Source organism: Aulonocara stuartgranti (genome assembly GCF_965226115.1).
Source record: "Aulonocara stuartgranti genome assembly, chromosome: 22".
Taxonomy (NCBI): Eukaryota; Metazoa; Chordata; class Actinopteri; order Cichliformes; family Cichlidae; genus Aulonocara; species Aulonocara stuartgranti.
Genome location: NC_138957.1, coordinates 9864143 through 9884316, shown reverse-complemented (window position 1 = coordinate 9884316; position 20174 = coordinate 9864143). Strand labels below are relative to the sequence as shown.

Sequence of the window (20174 nt, the reverse complement as noted above, 5' to 3'; positions counted from 1 at the left end):
ACACACACACACACACACACACACACACACACAGCACACACACTCCTCCCTTAGCCTATATAAGCAGACAGCAGCTGAGCTGACCCCCTCCACCCTGCCTTCTCTCCTTTATTAAACATACAAAAGCTGTCTTTGCAGCTTTGAAATACATGTGGATATGTTTGTTGATTTCTTAGCAAAACTTCAGGAAGAAAACATGGTCTACTTCTGCACAGATAGTGTGAGCAATATGAGCAGAAAGCCCCGCATTGTAGAGAGAAAGGGCTGAGCAGAGCAGGGCGCTGCTGCTTCCCATCCCCCACATTCACATAGCAAAGTTCTGCTGCTTTTGCAAGCGGCAGTGCTGCCTTCACGTGCTCCACGTGAACGCTGCGAATGCACAGTGTCGCAGCGTTCAGGCGCTACAGCTCGGAAGTGAACGTTATTTTTTCACAGCCTTTTCACTTAAAGTAGTGAGCATTGCGTGTTATTTGATTATATGAAAACGAAAATACTGTGTTGTCTGGTTTTTACATTCAAAGCAAAAAGCACGTGCAATGCGGTTAAGTACGTTATTTACGTTAATGTGCGCTACGTTCCTTAAAGTATAGAAGGAAGGTGTCGTTTCGTGTGAAACAATGAAAAACATTATAAAATGTTGAGTTTCCTCAATTTTGGTTATTACTTGTTGTTGTCTGGAGAGTAAACCAATATTTTTTTCTTTTAGCTTGTGACGTGTGCGTACGCCTTTGCTTTAAAATCTTTGCTTTGCTGTTTTGTTTGTTTGTTTGTTTGTTTGTTTGTTTTTAAATCTAATGAATTCGACACTTGTTTCCTGTAAAGTAGCTAATGTCACCTTAGACCTATTAGAACAGAATCTAAAGTGCTCCTTTCACTCCCCTGACATTTTTGTTGTATTTATAAAGGAGATTTGGCACTCTGACCGCACTCTAGACAACCTTAGCTTATGGCAATTAAGATGTTAAAACATTTTATACTCTCTTTCATATTTACTTAATTTTTCACTCCCTATAAGTCTTTAATATTAGACTAGGTGACGTTGATTAGGAAAATTCCGACAGCACTTGAAAGCAGCACGAGGGCTGATGCTGCTGCTAGGAGAGCGCGAGGCAGGCAGGCAGAGAACACGAAGAAAAAGGGGGTGGGGAGAGAGAGAGAGTGGTGGAGAGACTTAGGGTGTCTGTTCCTGTTAATTGTATAGGGCTACTTCATGCTTTCTCCAAATATGTCCTGTCCACTGTGTGCTGGAGTGAGCCTCGACTCCTACATGATATGTTCAAATATTCAGCGGCCCTGTCACTTTTCCCACCATCGCTGTTTCTCATTTTCTATCTCCACTTCCTGGTCTGAGACTGGCTCAGTCCATCCCCCATTCTTCTTCCTTTTCTGCTCCCTCTCTCTCGCGCGCGCTCTCTCAAACACACACATGCGCCACAAACATGCACAGGTTGTAATTTCATGCTTTCCTCCGCTTGTGCTGTTGTAGACACATGGAAGCAGTCACTTCCACCCATTAGCACACTCTTATAGAAGATGACATTGTAGCCTATTTTGTTCCACCCCTTTCACCAGCTGATAGAAACCCACAAATGAATGTAACAGAAGCGCTCACAGCTTAAGCACGAACTGCACAGTCGTGGCTGAAATAAAAAAAAATAGTATGGCAAAAGAAGGGACGGCAGAAGTGTTTTGATAACACAAAACAGTCAGTATTTAGCAGTGAGATATATAAGGAAAGACCATGAGCACCAAGCACGTGGCTATTTGAAAGATATTTGAAGTAAAAATGAAATGTGGGAAATTCTGGTTATTTGTAACGACAAACAGAGCTATTCAACATCTACTTTGTAAAGTTACGTGTATCTTAGTAGGTAGTATCCCCAGTATAAAAGCATACAACTAAAATCGTGTTTTATTTACTAGGATTATATTATGTATTATATTATAACGCATATTGATTAATTCCTATTTAAAATGAAAGACAGCACAGAGAATTAGTGTAACTTATTTTCTAAATAAACATCTCTCCAGGAGACATTAGCTTTTTATTAATTTGCGTCATTTAATTACCCTCTGTACGGCTGGCACTTTATGCTAACAAACACCGCTTCTCGAATACGTCGACGGTTTTATGTATGCGCTCAGTTCAAAGCGTATTAGACCTTCAATAACGGCTCTCCTTGTGTATAAACAACAGGGAACAAGCAGTCCGAATCCAGTTGCTGTAGATTCCGCTCCGGGTTTTTATTTTCTCGCGACATGTCGGTAAGATGGCTGTATCTCGCGGAGCCTCGTGCTGGTTTGGTTGATTTCTAGCTCGCGCTCTCGTTCTGTAACAGAAGGCCCCCCTCCAACACACACACACTCACTTGTGTCGGTTAAATTCACTTCCCTGGCTCTGTATTTATACATTTTTTCTTTCACAAACTTTCCCCTCTCTGTTTTAACTTTAAACGGAGTCGCGGTGGATTACCGGATACCGGTCCGGGCGGAGGGAAAAGGGGGGAATGAACCGGGACAACGGGTACGTTGTTATAAATATACTTGTATTTATATTCAATGGTTATTCGAAGTTTGATTGTGTGTGAGTCGCCGTGCTGAGAGAGAGGCAGAGAAAGAGTGGGGGAGAGAGAGAGAGGGATATCATGGCCGCTCAGGTCGCTAGCGTCGCCACTCTCAACACTAGCCCGCCATCCGAACTAAAAAAGCCGGATCGGGACACACAGGAGGAGTCGGTACCGGGAGAGAAACAGCATGAAAATAAGGAACCGGGACCTGACGGCGGATCTCCTGGGCAGAAGGAGCTGCAGGACGGGACCGATGCTGGAAATGCTGGGGGAGGAGGGGATCCTGACATGAAGAACGGCAACGGGAATTTACCCAGGGTAAATAATAATAGCAGTAATCAGAATGATACAGGCGGGCCCGAAGGGAATAACCATCCCGGGATGGGACACCACCACCCGGGCCCCTTTCCTCCACCTCCTTACGGTTACAACCAGCACTACACCCGGGCCCCTTTTCATCAACATGGCGGACAACAAAGCCCTGGCATGGCAGCTGCATCGGGGCCGGGCATGATGGACTCTTACCCCCCTAATTCACACGAACACGGCTACCCCAACCATTACAACAACTACAGCCCGTTCCAGAACAGGACTTCTTACCAGGGCCCGGGATACGGGGCCATGAATTCCCCGCGTAACAACCAGCCTCCGGCTGGGGGGCAGCCAGGCAAGCAACAGCCAGCAGGAGGAACCACAGCTATGGCTGCCTCTTATAATAATCAGAGATATAACATGGGAAACCAACAACCTACGTCTACGCCAACTTTAAATCAGCTTTTGACATCCCCCAGCCCTACCAGGAGCTACCCGAATTATCCCCAAGGAGACTATAACAATCAGGAGGGGGCCAACAAGGGACCAGGGGATATGGGCAGCAGTCAGTATGGTGGGGTTCATCCGGCTTGGCAACAAAGGACCCACCATCCGCCTCCCATGAGCCCGGGAAACACTGGACAACCTCCAAACAGAAATCAGGTAAACTTCACTCACTGCACTGACACACTTTGGCTGACTTAAAGTCTCTCAGTCGCTGAGAAAAAGCACTGTAGAGTTGAATATTGCATTGGACCAGCCATTGTCTATGTAGCAAGAGCTCTAAAATGGCTGCCTCTCTCTCTCTCTCCCAATACCACCCCTGCAATAGTGTTTAGACAGAGAAAGAAGCCGCATATTCCGTCAGAAACAACTTTCCGAGACGTGGGTATCGGTGTGTGTCCCTGCTTGGTACAGGGCAAGAGTTAGACTAAGTAGAACAAGAGTTAGCGGGGAGAAAGTGTGTGCGTGTGTGCAGGGAGATGAGGTGATATTTGTTCGCGGTATTGCTCTAGCCTCGCTGTCAGTGCTGTAACCGCTGTCATTTCTGCGAGAATCCGCAGCGAGTCCGGTTCTGTTCGGTGCCGAGCTCCCTCCGGTGCTATCAAAAGTTGTGTCAGTGGCTGTCGAGGCGATAAACAAGATGCAAATGACAGCGATAGCCGTTAAATAATATTTGCATAATCATTAAGAAAAAGAGCGCTGTGTCTGTTAAAAAGCCGCTGCAGGCCGGAGTAGAGATGTGTCTCAGAGTCGGGAGAATGGCAACAATTCCATCCCGATAAAGTGTTTACTCGGATCAAAGTGTGATTGTGACCGCGATTGATTGTCTCGACTTGAGGGTTTTCATTCATTGCGGGATCGGTTCGACTCGGTTCGCTGTCTTTTTTTCTCTGCCTCTTTCCTCCATGTGCCGCCTGTAAACACGGCCCCGGCGCTCGGAGTTGGCAAAGTGCAGATTGCCTTTGCTTTGGGATTTGAATTATGGAGGTAAAATCCTGCTGTCAGAGCCAGGAGACAGTTGGTCTTAGGTTGACATGCGAGCCGAGATCTGATTGGCTCCCCCATCCCTCTGCTCTCGGCCATTTATAATTGCATCTAATGGAAGGCTGCAGAAAAACAGCCCCCTCTGCCCAGTGTTCCTCCACTGCGTAAAGAAAACATAGTCCCTGCCTCTCTTTTTTGATTTTTTTGTTGTATTTATTATCATTTTGAGCGATTTTGAATGCAGCTATATGGTCGTGTAATTAAAAAGAATTGTAAAAACATATTTATTATTCTAGTGATATCAACAGAAATCTAAAACCCAAAGACTACTTATTTATCTGTAAATGCTAACCTATGATTTGGTTGCATTTTATTTGTGAAAGCATTTTGAGAATACAGTTTGCTCAGTTCCTCCCACTGCAGTAATTTGCATGATGATGTAGTGATGTGGAGTCACCGTTGTTTTTATTTGTGTGATTAACCTGACACGTGCTCAGTCACTGCTTTGCTGTTATTGACCTGGCATGTAAAGTTTGGGGGGTTTTTTTCTTCATTTTTTCCCATTTTTGCTTGTGGGGGGAGGGGGGTACACAGCGTGCACTGCTCCTTCAAGTCAACTGACTCCAGAACAGCAGAGAGAGTAGGTGTGGTCATATAGCCCCTCTCCTACAACTGTGTTCTGTGCTGTTTCCAGATCAGGAGTTGAGGAGACTGGTGTGGCCCTGAAAGTCTTGTGGCCACGTGATGGAGCCTGCCTGGCTGCAGTTGTGTTTACAAGCAAGCAAGGTGTCAGCCAAGTGTCACAGCTTTTTTTTTCTTCTTCTTCTTCCCGGCAGGTAGCCTAATTTACTTCCACAGGCAGAGTATGTCAACAGTGCTTACCTACATCTTTCTCTTAAGAGATAACGGCCCCTTGTGTAGTGTTTTATGCTACAGTTATGTGTCATAGGCAATGTAGGTAGGTAGAGTTGGATGCATTTGAGAATATTTTGTGGGTTTTGGCTTAATTAATTAAACATATATAGGCCACAGAGGGATGCTTTATCTGTGTACATACAGGATTGCGGGAGGCATAAAATTAAACTCTTTATTTGACATTTGCTTAAAAACAACATTTTTATATCTCTTCTGTATTCTCATTTACTTTCAGTGTCCGTTTTCTCAAAACATTTTGCACGTGGCTTTTGTAAATGAAAAGTGATAGATGGGCTGTTTGTTTTTATTTCCCACCAAAAGATGTTTCATCAGACTTTTCATCCAGAGAGGTGAACCCACCACTTGTTGCTTTAAACTTTTAAGGCGACAGCTTTTCACACATTTTGATTGCCACTTTCGCTGCATCCACAACAAGTTAAATTGCCTGCACTTAGAGCCGGATGGTGCACAGTTGTAGAGTGGCTGCAGAAGTGCTCGGTTCAGTGTGTTTTAGAACAAACACCCAGATATTCCGCAGCAATTGGACACGGGCCGTGTTTGCTTATTGCCGTCGCTTTATACAAAAAAACCCCCACATATTCCAGGACGGATGAGGGGTGTCGCGCTGAGTGCGCCCATCTTTCTCCGGAGGGCCCCTCGCTGCTGTTTCCAGGAAAGTTAGGATGCTCCTTTTTACTTTCAGTTTGTCACCTCCAGCATGTGGAATAGTGTCTGTGCCCGGGGACGGCATTAAATTTAGGCAAACTGGGAATTGCTGCTGTCAGGGTGGATGAGTTCAATTTGAGCAGGGTCCAGCCTTTATTGCTGTAGAGTTGCCATATTTACATCACTTGCTTAAATATTGGATGTCGGTAGTTAGATACATGCAGATTACGTTCCTGACATTGCATATATATTAAATAGTGCACATCTGAATCCTATCTCGTTTTATTTCTTTTCAGTTGAATATATTTTAGAAAACCTTGCACATTTTTCTAAGTGTCAGTGTGTCTAAATGGCATTTCTTTCATTTCTAAACTGAGCATTCATCAGGTTTGCGTAGTACTCAGGGTGTCAGATTGAGAGTTATGAACTTCAAATAACCCTTTTTTATATTTTCTATAATGTGTCAAAGAAATGCCCTGCCACCTTTCTTGGAATTTGTTGCTATGTTTGTGGTCGGTGATAGATTGTTAGCACAACATCTTTAACAGATTCAAATGATATTTGTGGGGGAGCTTTAATTAATTATTAAATACGCTATAGAAGGTGCTCAGCTGTAAATATTTTAATTGCCAAGTACCTTGTTATTGCAGTGTTTCCCACACATAGACTATACTTGGGCAAGCTGCCCAAATGTAGGGTGCCCTAGTGCATCTTTTTATTACTTTATCCATTCTTTTTAATGTTAGTGACTAGAGTCACCCTTGGGTAGGGTGGTTAGGTGCCTGCTGTGCTGGTCCTCGATGTCGGTCCGCTGTTTGCAGTGTCACATCCTGTAGTTTGACAGAACTCCACAGTCTTAAACCACACCAGCTGTAGTTCTTGTTTTGCTCTATAGAACCACCATAAGCTAGAGGGCAACTCTAACCAGACCCTGGAGTTCGTGGAGAACTGGTTCATGTTCCACCATGCTTAGCCCACTAAGCCAGCATCAGTAGATCTTCCTTTGCAATCTGCAGTTGAGGGAAACACTGCCTGATATGCTCAGCTGCCTCTCCAGTAAGTCTCAGTGGTCCTTGTTCTGCTCTGGAGGTGTGTTGAATGCTGGACAGTCACTTTAGTGTGAACCTGTGATGCAGGTGCCTCTACTGCACTAATTTGACAGCTAAATAGCAGTGACCTTAGCAAACTGTCCAGCCAGGAAATGGTACTGGTCAGTGCTTGTTGGTTAGCAGTAGGTGAACTTTCAAAATGAGATACTATGATGTGCCTCTACAGCTAAGTGTATGTGAAATGCTGCAATTAATTCCCAGTGGGTGTCAAACTCTAAGGCTACGTTCACACTGCAGGCGAAAGTGCATCAAATCCGACTTTTTTGACCCTATGCGACCCATATCCGATCATGGTATGACAGTGTGAACGGCACAAATCCGATATTTTCAAATCCGATCTGGGTCACTTTCGTATGTGGTACTGAATCAGATACATATCTGATGTTTTAGAAAGTGACTGCTGTTTGAACGGTCATGTCGCATTAAATCCATCTTTTACGTCACTGACACAAGACAGACGCCAATTATCAGCTCCGGAGAAGACATTGTGAACGCTTCCTGGCCATCCAGTGAAACTGTTGGGAAGATAACGTTGAAGAAACGTGAACATTTTATTTGTACTGTATAATCTGCAGACTCTGACAGAAATCTGCAACTATCCTTTGAAGCACCGCTCCTCTCAAAACAGCAATAAGGATAATTATTAGGCCATATGCAAATAACAAAATAACTTTATAACTTAAAGCAAAATTTGGAAACGTAAAGTCCAAAACAAGTCTTTATATTAAGGGCCATCAGTCAAACAATACTGTTTAGTCTGGATCTAAACAGAGCGCGTTGTGTGCGACGTCTTCTTTTGCGCATGCAGGCCGCTTTGAGGGTTCACACTAGAGCGCGTTTGTTGTCACATTTTGTTTGTAGTGTCAACAAGCAGACAAAAAAATCATATTTGATCAAAAAATTGGAATTGAGCATTAAGACCTGCAGTGTGAAAATGGGTTTAAAAAATACTGCACATGGATTGCTAAGTGTTCTTTGATAGCAGTCACCCCCAGTGAAAGCAGTGAATTATCGTTAAAATATGCAAACAGAAGTTATAATGAGCTAAAATTTGTTAATAGAATGATTTAGCTTGAGAATGCATTAGCTTTGTTTGTGTTTATGTCCTTTTAGCCTTGTATTTTCTCAATTTCTTCCACAGGAAGACTGATGTCTAATCCAATACTTTTCCTTCATTGGATTTAAATCCGTGGATGCTTTTCCAATGGGCTAATGAGCCTTCAGAGCAATTCCTTGCAAAAGAATTCAAGGTTTTGCTGGAAAGCTGGAGGATAATTGAACATTTTTTGGTTGTTAAGCAAATGTAAAGGTAGCAATGACTGTATTTTAGCAGAAGGCAAAAGGGTTTTGACAAACTATCATTAGTGTAACTGAATTGAGCAGACTCACAGTAACTTTAACTCTACAAGAGTTTGTCTTGATGTCAGTGGTCCAGGTGCAGAGAACACATTACCTTAATGGATATGATCTAAGACATGGTGTGTGGAGGACAGGACCTTTCACTAAGGGCAAATAAACACGTGTGGGACCCAGACTGTTTTCAAATCATAGCAAAGATATGTCACATGAGGCCACTGCTACATGCTTGTTATGTTTAGTCAGGGAGATTGTATGTTTGATGTCTGACTGCAGAGTTTGATGTGGCAGTCAGTAGACCAAAGTTCAGGTCAGTTTTTCACAGGCTACCCTCGGCTGAAGTGCTGCCGACTACATTTCAGCAGAGTTTATTAAAGGCTTCAGCTCTTCTGTCATGAGCAGTGGCACGATCAGCCTTTTAATTGGTGGCTCTGGTAATAATTCAGCAGCTGTTGTTTTTTTTTTTTTGTTTTTTTTTTTGTTGTTGTGTTTTTCAACAAGCCACTCACCTGCCTTGGGCCACCTGCTCAAGATGAGTTAATGCGTTAATTGAATGGTGGATAAGGGCTCATATTATGGGTTTCCATAACACCTTGCACACAAACAAATACTCTGAAGTGGATTGTAGTGGGGTTTTGTTTTTTTGTTTTTTTTGCTTCTTTGTTTGGAATGGTGTAACGCCAGGTGTGTCCCCCACCTCCCACCACCACCATCACCAGAGATGTTCAAAAAGTTTCCCTTTTGCACGGGTAAGGCCACAATTACACATTTATTAGTTTATTTAATTAACCAATAATGACAAAGCACAATAAACAAAGTTGTAGATTAACTTGGATTTATTGTTATTATTGTTATTATTATTTTTGTAGGTACTGTTTGAGAGCGTGGGAATTTGTAATGACATTGTTTGCTGCTGAGAAAATTCTAATTTGCATTTGGTTTGAGTTATTTTTTTAGTTTATTTTTTCCACTTAAAAATCGAATTAGAAAATAAGTGAAGATAAGAGAATATTTCCATAGCGTCAGTGACTAGTTAAATTTCAGTCTTTGCCAGCTTTTTTGGGTCCAGCCTCTTGAATCTGTGCAAAATTATCTCTCCTAAAATTAAGCGTGCATAGTTGCCTCAGTTTAGTCATTGACAGGAGTACCACTACTGAGATACAGACTGTTTATACACATCACTGTATAGCACACTATCTACCGTTATTCAGTCACTTGAGAGCCTAATGCTGGTCTTTGACAGCTGGGCCAGCAGTTTCTGTTTTGTTCCTGTTCACTAAACACAACTCCCAGTTCTAAGAAAACACACAGCGCAACTTCCCACTACGGTTTGGACCCCTGTTTAATAGGGCTTGGTGCCGTGGAGAAGAGGAACACTGAGCATTCGAAAAGGAAGTTCACTCTCGGCTCTTTAGTCTGCTCTGCTGAGTAATGATTCTCCACAGGCCTCATGGACAGCATGCTGCCTCCTGGCAACTGTATTTGTGTGTGTGTGTGTGTGTGTGTGTGTGTGTGTGTGTGAGTGAGGGAGAAACGGTGTCAGTGATACCCGGGGGAAGGGGTGGTGGTGGTGTTTTGTGAATGATCTTCGTCTGCCCCTGACAGCTGTGTGTATTTCTGTGTAAAGTGCAGCAGTTACGTGGTTGTTGTGTGTTTGTGTGTCTGCCACTGCCTCAGGATCCTCTGACCTGCTCTTACTCCACGTGTCACCAGCCATCCGTCTTTTTTTACTAACATCGCTCTTTTTTTTCTCTCTCTCAGCCACAGCACACAGCTGTGTGGTCCAGCTCAGTGTATTTTTGTTGTTCTTTTTTTTGTTTTTCCTCAGCTTCTTGCTGTTCCACCGGCATCTCCCAAACTTTATTGATTTCAAGTTGTCTCTAAAACAGTTTGTGTTGGGAGTCTTTGGTTTAGTGACTCAAAAGGTTAATACAGACACTGTCATGGTGGAAATGACTCGATCTGAATAATTGTATCCTCTTTGTTGCAATTGAAAATACATTGGGAAAAACAAGCTCCTCGTGGACAAATGTCAGGCTTGGGCTATTGCATCAGGGCATGCTGGAATGTAAAGGTAATTCATTTCTTTTGACATTTACCTTCTAAAAATGCTTCGGATTAGCATAGTAATATCCTTCTGTGGGCCTGTGTGGGACTATAGACTTCATTTACATGACGTATGGTGTGTGTGTTTTTATGGAATAAAGTGGTTAACCTTTAAATGGGTGCAGTTGTTGATACTCTGTGGTAGAGAATGATGCTTCCTCCCAGCTTTCATGCAGCTTTCACCTTTGATCTCCGCAAAGGGGGGAAAAAGCCAATGGCTCATCTATAAAGCAGGGGGGAAAGGAATATAAGGGCACAAGATGCTGCTGATCTTTCTACCTTCATTTCCTTTGTGGAACTCGGCCGTGATGTGAGCTGGAGGTGTAATTGTGCCCGCTGGTCATTACCTCGCTTTCTGTTTTGCCTAATGTGATATTCACAGGGTGTTTTTTTTTTTTTTTTTTTTTTTTTTTTTCGTTGCTGTCAATAAAAGCAAAGCTGTGGAAATGACAATTCCTGTGAAAGCCCCATGTTTGAGGGGAAAAAATTCTGTTAGTAATTGATAGAAAATAAATGTGTAACAGTGAGGTAATAAAAAGCTACAACATCAGAAGCAAATGAGAAAAAAAGATTTTCTGCCTTTAACAGATTAGTTAGAAAGTAGTATTAACTGTTCTAATTAATGATCATTTATCTTTTTTCAACGAATACAGTTGGTTGAACTTTTCAGATGTTAGTACAGTCATTTTCTTTTTTTATTGTGTGACCTGCAATTTCTAATTTTGTGTGAGTCTGACTTTCAGTCTTGCTACAAAGCATATTTTGTTATATGGAAAATTCAGTTTATAGTAAAATTAAAACAACAACAACAGTAATTTGTTAACTTTTATAGGTTAGTGAACCTTGATCGCTCTGACAAAGATCAATATACTGTAAAGTAGTGTTGGAAAAGAACTCGTTAGCAAACCTCCAGAATTCTAGGTAGCACTGGGTGTTTCTTTCTCACTCTGTCTTTGTGCACTTCAAAAAATGCATACTAAGCTTAATCTATCTTTGACCACAATAAGATCTGAAATAACTCCCAATGAAGGAAAGGAGATCTGATCTGAGTCTTTGGTGAAAACAAGCAAACAAACAGAGGGCATATTGCTCATTCTCAAATCAATAACTGATCATAGGGAGTATATGTTGCAGACTGTGTAACTGCTTTGTAATTGTAATGTCTAGGTATGTTTTCAGAGAGTCACTGCTGGATACTTTGACATGCACACAATACTGCTAGATAAAGTATTTTTTTTAAGCAACTGGTTCCACATTTCTGTTTTTTCACATTATTAGTCTTTCATGTTAACAACTACAATTTTTGGGTTTTGGACTATGACAAAGCGGCTATGTTTGACAGTTTTTAAGAGTTTGTAGATGAAAAGATGAAGTGTCTGATAGAGGAAATAACTGATTAGTTGGCAGCCTTGAAGTGAATCCCCTCTGGACTGTCGGTGAGATAAAACTTAAATGTCACTTTTGTGTCTGGAAATGTAAGAGGCAAGCTTTACTGCTCTTTGACACAAGAGATTATAAAGTAATCTACTTAACAGTTTAATTGACAGTGCACATAATCAGTAGCAACAACCTTAGCAGTGACTGACATCAGAACAGTTCTTACTGCTGGAGTCTGACTTAGACTCTGTTTAAAGTTCAAAATGATGCTATTAAAAGTAAGGTACTTGTTGTTGCTTGACATAAAATAAATATCATACACTTTTACAATAAAAACAGGCCACGTTCCAGTTCAGTATCGCAGTTGGTTCCTGTACCAGGTATCAGCACCCTGTTTGGTTGATGGTTTGTTGAGCACATGGATGAGCAACCAGTGCTCAGTAGGTGCAAAGTTGCACAGGGACAAGCAGAAGAAGCAGTTTACTAGCGGTGTTGTTTCTGCCTTGTGTAGCGGGTGATTTCTGATGTGCCAGGCTGCTGTTAAGATTGTGCTGCTTTGGTGATACCTGTGGTGGCATGGCTGTAGAAAGAACAGTAACAGGCGTTGACATATTTCTCTCTCTACCTAGACATTTGCATGAGCGTGTATGTGAGAGGCGATTCTACCCACAGGAGAGTGCAAATTAACAACCCCAACGGTCTCACCACTCCAGTTTACTCTCTCTCATTTGTTTTGAAGCGTGTTGAGAACAGTTTTTTTTCTTTGTTTTTTTTTTTTGTTTTTTTTACAGCTGTCTAGCTTTATTTATGTATGTGTTTAGATTATTTTAAGACTAGAAAGCCCTGCTGTAAAGTACAAAACCCCTTTTATTTCATTAAAATGACCCGTCTGTGATTCAGATTATGACCAGGCATGTTTTCCTTATGTTGACAGAGTGTCTGACGTCAGCATCAGAGTTGTGACTCTAACCATGAGGCAGCCAGTGACCCAGCCAGGTCCTTAAGTGGCTTCGCCTCATTCAGCAGCCAGGGTATTTTTGGCATACTAGTGAGTGACACACTTATCGTAATGGGTCGTCCAGGGTTCCAATGGTCAGCCTGAATAAGCATCCTTCTCGGCAGTGCCTGCTGAGCCTCGGCAACGTGATGTAACCGATCGCTGTCTTGCCTCCAATGCTGACAGAGCATTGGAGGAGTTGCTGTGCCCGCTAACCCATCGAGTGGCTTATCTCTGAGCAGGAGAGAAGAGCAGAGACCACTTTTTCTTCCATGAGCGTTCCCGTTAAAGTGTTGGTGTGACCAGAGTGCCAGTGCCACTCTTGAACTGTACTCAACAAGCCACACAGGTGTGCTTTACAGGATGAGTGTCCACTGTAACTACATTTTAACAATATTCTAAGGGTTGCTGTGTAATTGTTAATGTGTCATTAGGTTTCAAATTGTTTCACAGGTTATAATTGAAGAAATGTTTTGGCTATGTTTCACAGTCAAGGTGGGCTTAGTGTATTTTATATTAGTTCAGTATTCTGCTTTTTTGAAACCTGATTTGAAAGTAAAAATGCATTTTCAAAATGCCTTTTGTTCTGTTTAACAGTGTGTTGATAAGTTCTTCAACAAAGGTGCAATATACATGTATTACTTTCTATTACGCCACTGTTGCATGTTGAACATCTGGTTTGCTGCCTGCTGTTTCTCACCACATGCTGCACTCTTTCCACTGGCTTGCTCTCAGCCCTGCTGATCTCCCATCCAAACTCACCTTGTCTCACTCCTGGGACACAGCCGCTGTCACCTGGAAATATATGTTTGGCCTGACAGTTTGACAGCTGGGAGTCACAGCCAGTGTTCACTCTCTTGTACCACCAAACCTTAACATTGCACTGACAGGTCAGGGAGTTTTCCTACGCTTTTTTTGTACTGGGTGGTAACAGAAAGATTTTCTGATCTACCTAATTGGAGAGCCACACACACTGAGTCTATCAGTACAGTGTGGGAACCAGTTAGCACCTCACAGCTATGTTGTTAATCATCAGTAAACAGTCGCTCACATGTGCCAGTCGCCACAGTGATGTTGGTACTGATGAGTTGAGTTTCTTATTTTTAAAGTTATGGTCAAGTAACATTTTGGTCAACTGTGCAGAATCATGGTTCTGTATAGTTCTAACTACCTTTGGTCATGCAATGGTTAGTGAAGTCCTACTATGGAACGCTCAGCTTATTCAGTCATGGTTTTAGTTCTTTGAAAGCAGTCGCAGCAGAATGGCAGACACACATTGGCCATTGTCTTTTAACGGACACGTCGTTAGCATGTTTTGTTTAGTCTTGAACTTAATGAATTGATGCTTTTTTTTTTTTTTTCTTTTTTTTTTTTGTAACAGGATAAGTGCAGTCACACGAAACCCAGTGCCAAGTTTGGGCTTTAACGTAACACCCCAGCTGTATTCATTTAACAGAAACATGATTAAGCTCCTGTATTTAACACATATTAGCTTCAAATTTCCTGGTGTATTAACATATATGTTTTAGCATAAAAATGTCTAATAATTGTTATAGCAACAGATCATATTTCTGCAATCTAACCACAAACCACTTTGAGACAGGGGAACTGGAAGTAATTATTCAAAACTTTTCAACATTAATAAAACTGCTGACAACCTTGCTGTAGTTTTCACCTGCCTTCTCTACACATACTGTCAGAAAGCCAGGTGTTTCAGATTCCCCTATCTTTAATATCACATGACTAGGGTTTAAGTGGTGCCTACTGGTTCTTTAACTTTATGAACTCATCATTTGACAGTCACACCATATTCACAGGTTTTCTTGATAATTTCGCTTGGAAATATGTCAAATTATACCTGTTTTTAAACCATATCTCTTGAGCTTTTCTTTCCATCTCGAGTGTGGATGTTTAAATCGGATATGAACAAACTTCCCTTCAAAATGCGTGGATGGACACAAACCACTTGTACTGTTGTTATTATGTCTGGAATTTCTCCTTATTTCTCAAACTGTCACAGAAGATGGCTTCCCCTCCCTGAGCTTGGTTCTGCCAGTTGTCTCTTCCTGTTAAACAGGAGTTCTTCCTCCCCACCATTGCCATGCTTGCTCATAGGGGACATCTATCCATACCTCGCTTCATCTTGATCTCGAGAGAAGTAGTTTGAAAAAATAAATTTGAGGTTGAGTTGTTACCAGATCTCCCATTTTTTTGTTGGAAGATTGAGTTGTCTGAGCTCATGATCTGGTGGGATGATGAGCAATTTAGTTGTTATTATCTGAGTATTTGTTCCCCAAATGCAATTGAAAGTTCAAAAGCTACAAAGTAGAGCTCCAGTTAAGTTGTTTTTGTCAAACTACATTGCCATTAACTGAGCCAGCAGCATGTGCAGACACTGCTGTCTGTGCTGCCGCCACAGTTTATTTCTCCCTGTGTGATTGTTAAATGTCAGAGTAAAGTGGAAGCTAAAGAAAGAACCGACTAGTCTTTAAGGTTTTACAAATGTTCTGCTATCAAACCTTATTTTAACAGACCCAGGAATACCTGTAATATATGCGACATCTACCTATGGCTGCTTGTCATTGGAAATAAAAGTGCCCAGAAATGCAAAGGGTCCCTTTTAAGCAGCAGTGCTTTCCTTTATACCTTTTAACCCAACCCTAATTCATGCAAGAGCAGCGCCTTGTTTTTTTTCTTCTAGCTCCTACTTTTCTGTTGTCGCCTCTGTTGTTCTTCTAAGCTTTAAATAGCCCTGGAAAAGCTTCACTTCTTCCTTCATCTCGCAGAGATGTGAAAGCAGATTTTGTCATCCGAGTGCACGAGTTCCCTTCTTCTCCTCCTCCCAGAACAGCTTTTGAGTTCTTTGGAACAGCTGGGTGAACATCTGGGTGTGTAGGGTGCTGTTCCCTCTGCTCAGTACGGATGATAGCACCAGCAGGCGCCGGCTGCCACCCCCTCTACCCAGCCCAATCCTCGTGCTTGCTTTTATTCAGAGTCATGCAGCGGTCAGCACCAAGTAGAGGTTGATGCATTTGGAAAGCTAAGACTTAATTGTTTAATTGAGAATGTGCCCCCCTTCTTAGCTTGCTTACTGTAGCTTACAGGTATAGATTTTTCCACAACTATTTGGACACATTGGTAGGCTTTGCTTAAGCTTTCCTTAAGCTCTTCTGAACAAGCAATCTCAATTGTTTACTACGCTGGAGTTGGGACTTTGCTGTGTTTGGTGCTCGGTTCAGTTACTATAATGATCACACAGTTTTTAACACCCCTGGGAAAATTTTAAAACTTGTCTTTTAATTCGATTTAAATAATGTTATGAATTATTAAGGTAATAAGAATTTTTAATAAGGTTTCCCAAAATGTAATTAGCCCTTAGATACTGATATCCAAATGGGACTAACATTACAGCCTGGGGCAGGTCTTGGTCATCATTTATTTAAATGAATCAGTATGATTGGTCATTGCTGTAGTGCAACTTTTTTTTTTTTTTTTGGCATAAAGCTTCTGATGCGTTTTTATATTACTTGAAAAAATGTCTGTACTGTGCTGATGTGAGACCTGAGTTCTGGTTTCAGGATGTTGCGTTTCCTGATATGTCACGTTGAAGAATATGAATGTTTTTTTGTTGTTTTGGTTTTATAAGAAGGACTTTCTTTATACTAATCACTATAGCCTTAGTTGAATAAATGCTAAATGATGTCAAAACATGGACAACATCAAGATCAGTTCATATCACGGTCTAATGTAATTAGGACACATATAAAGAGTAGGAATGGAAATGGGTTAAAATTACAGCTAGCTAAATTATATTCCAAATAATCTTTAGGTGGAAAGTTTTTTAAATCCAGCTCTCCAAGTTTGGTGCTATTTTGTCACTGTCTTGTATCATTTAACAAAAAAAATCTGTTTTAAGTCTAATCTTAAAAGTGCACAGTGTCTGTCTCCTAAATCTAAACTGGGAGCTGGTTCCACAGAGGAGGGGCCTGAAAGCTGAAGGCTCTGCCTCCCATTCTACTTTTAAGGAACCACAAATAAGCCAACAGTCTGAGAGTGAAGTGCTCTATTGGGATGATTTACAATGACTTTAAATTTGCTTCTGAATGTAACAGGGAGCCAATGAATACAGTCAAGGACAGCTACAAGCAGCTTAGCCAGCGACAGGATTGCTTACGTGTAACAGTTTTGTACTCTGGGAGCGATGAAGGCTAGAAATTCTAAAACAAGTCATCAAATTTATTTGGATGTGAGTTAATGAAATATGCGGTTTAGGTATATTTTATGATGATTTTGGTTTTTCCCTTGCATAAAAGATAGGATGACTTCCACCAAAATCAAAAACTATACATGTTCCAGATGGGGGAATAGTTAATTTAAGCATTATTTCCACATTGAAGACACCCATAAACATATGAGTAGGTGAATTGAGAATAAAATAATCCCTACAGGTGTAAATGGATATAAATCTAATAATACTGTATTTTTTGGACCGTAAGGCGCACCAGATTATAAGGCATTAAACGAAACAAAACAGTCAGATAAGTCAAACTTTACTCAACTCATTCCTCTTGCTTCCTCCACTTCTATACCATTGATTCATTAATGTTGAATTCTCTGGTAGCGGCTCTATAAACACTGGAACAACAGTATATGTTGTTCCAGTGTTTTTCTAATTTTTGCTTTGTAACTTTGCACTGTCCACTTTCTGCTGTAACAAAACAAATTTCTCACATGTGGGACTAATAAAATGTTTTCTTATCTTACATTAATGACTAATCTCATATTGTGGCTGGATTACCTCAGTTGTTCTCCCCTACTGAAGTTTGGTCCATTTACAGCAATTTTCCATGCGATTGCATTTGTCAAAATAAAACATCGGGAACTTTTATCAAGTGGAAAAAATTTAGCGTTCATTCTCCAGGTTCACTGTGTTACGCTTTGTTATGCTAACATAGCTGTGTCGCTAGCGATCACTAGCACAGCATTATATACCATCTAATCCAACTTCAGTAACCCTACAAACGTCACTATTGTGTAGTTTTCTGTCTTCATTCATGTTGGAAGTGATAGCAGAGCTGTACATTTTATTTTTTTCCAGAAATCTCTCAGTCAGAACATGATATATCATGTTTAGATAACTAGCGAAACAAGCGAGCTAACTTCCTGCTTACTTCTAACTCCGTTAAATTAAATAAATTCTGTTTTCATGGATGCCTGGATGTTAAACTTAATTGTTACACCTGGTAAAGCAGCAATACTGATCATTTTATTAAAGATGAAAGAATTTACACAGTGTTCGTTTGACTTTGGGACCTGACGCGGACGAAGTTTTGGACCCAGATTACTATGAGTTGCGAGGCTCCTGACTACGGTAGCCATAATGCTCAGACAATCCATCCAGTGGTGCGGCTTCGTAGCTTAGCAAAGTCCTACTAAAACATTTTTTGACAGATTTTTGAGCGCCGTGTACCACATAAAATCGAGGTCAGTAAACACAGCCAGAATTCATAGATAAGGCGCACCAGATTATAAGGTGCACTGCCGATTGTTGAGGATTTTAAGTGCGCCTTATAGTGCGGAAAATATGGTAGATGTAACGGCAATTTTTGCTGCTATACCATAAATAAAGACAAGAGGTTTAATATTCAGCCTAGGTTCTTGGTCCTCTGTCTGCTGTATGTGAGTTCAAAGGGAAGTGTTACCAGCATGACTCCTTACACAGCTGTAAAAATGTCACTAGAGAAAGTGGATGAGGAACACCGTCACTTACTGTGGAGGAAAGTGCTTAACCCTTCACTTGTACAGCGACAGTGTTCGGAGCTTAAACAGTGAAGTCGGGTCACACTGGGCAGCTCCCACTGTGAACGTGAGTGCCGGCATTAACGTGGGGTCAGTTTTCGCTGCGCAGGTTCACCTGACGGACCCTTAGAAACAAATCTTAGCCTCTGACTTGACATTGGTGATAAAGAGCAGGATATCCTCTCTCTTTATGGATGTGACTTGTATGACGTAGCCACCGTCTGAGAGGGGCCGTAGCCAGCAAGTGTTGTTGCTGTAGTGTGTTTGCATGTCCAAGGGCTTTAACACTGAACAGTAGTGTGTGTGTGCCGAGTCAAGGCCATGTGGCTGTGTGGCGGATTAAATTAGCAGCAGTCCCCCCCCCCCTCGGTCCATCTGCTCTGCTTGGCCCCATAGACTCCAGCTTTGCACTCAAGCTTTGCCCCACCCACTTCACCCTCCCCAGTGCCTGACAAATCCCTTTCCCCAACCCCATGTCACACACGCGCTTTTGACTAGTTGCTATATCCACCAGCAGCCCCTGTTATCATGACACAATATACTCCATGCAACCTCTTCTGCCAAGAGTGCTCTGGCTTCCCTCTATGCAGATTAGCCATGTGCTAATTGTAGTTATTTTTTTATTTTTTATTTTTTTATGGAACAGAGGGGAAGCGTTTCCTTCAGAATTGATTAGATGACTGAGCAGAAAAAGGAAAGAGTACCGTGTTGTGGCTTGAGACGTAATCCAGCACGCATAGTTAAGGCTTCTGTGTGAGGAAGGTTTGTTGTAAACCTTTAAGTCACGTCGAGTCAAGAACGATGTGCCAGGAGTTTAGTGAGATTCTGCCTCCAAACAAACACCTCAGAGACTTGAACTGATTCTGATGAGTCGGTTTGTAATACATTTTGATGAGTGCATTTATACTGATATCCTTGGTTTTAGTGTAAATTTTATTGATTTAAATCTGTTATATATTATTCATGAGGAAATGTAGTTCTAATCATTTTTGCAATGCCAAATTATTTCCATAGAATACTGGTTACTGGCATATTTTCATCTTTCGCATGATAAGATGCCAGTAACCTTTCTAAAGGTGTAAAAAAAACAAAAGAAAAATCAACCTGACAGGAAAAAGTGGTAGCTGCAACACTTTGTCACATACCTTTTGATCTGTGTTTGTCAGGGAATTCCCCTACATAACAGAACTTCTTTTTTTTTTCCCCCAAGTCACATTACTTTTATAATGCCATACTAAAAATTTAATACCCACTGAAAATGAATGTTAACTTATTTTACACTCTGATTTATGGCTAAATGCTGAGGACAATGACGGGCACACCACCTCGCCGGTTATATAACAAGCAGTCTATTTCATGAGAATAGAATGTCATAGAATATTTTATTTGTAATTGGAATGAGTTATTTTCAGATACCATGTTTTTTCTTTGTTGTCTGATTTGCTCTTTTATGTTATTTATGTGTGGCTAAGGTAAACCACT

At 41.3% G+C, this 20174-nt stretch overlaps 1 protein-coding gene across 3 annotated transcripts in view; it reads left to right on the top strand.

Moving 5' to 3' along the window:
• Window positions 1-2423: 2423 nt before the first annotated feature.
• The window catches only part of arid1ab (AT-rich interactive domain 1Ab), a 54962-nt gene continuing 37211 nt past the window's right edge, over window positions 2424-20174 (top strand). For 2 of the 3 annotated variants that reach the window (XM_082521349.1, XM_082521348.1), the window contains exon 1: window positions 2424-3542. In XM_082521349.1, the coding sequence (XP_082377475.1) occupies window positions 2646-3542 (897 nt within the window). In that variant the 5' untranslated portion in view covers window positions 2424-2645. The remainder of the gene's footprint in view (window positions 3543-20174) is intronic. The other variant, XM_082521350.1, reaches the window with a different exon arrangement.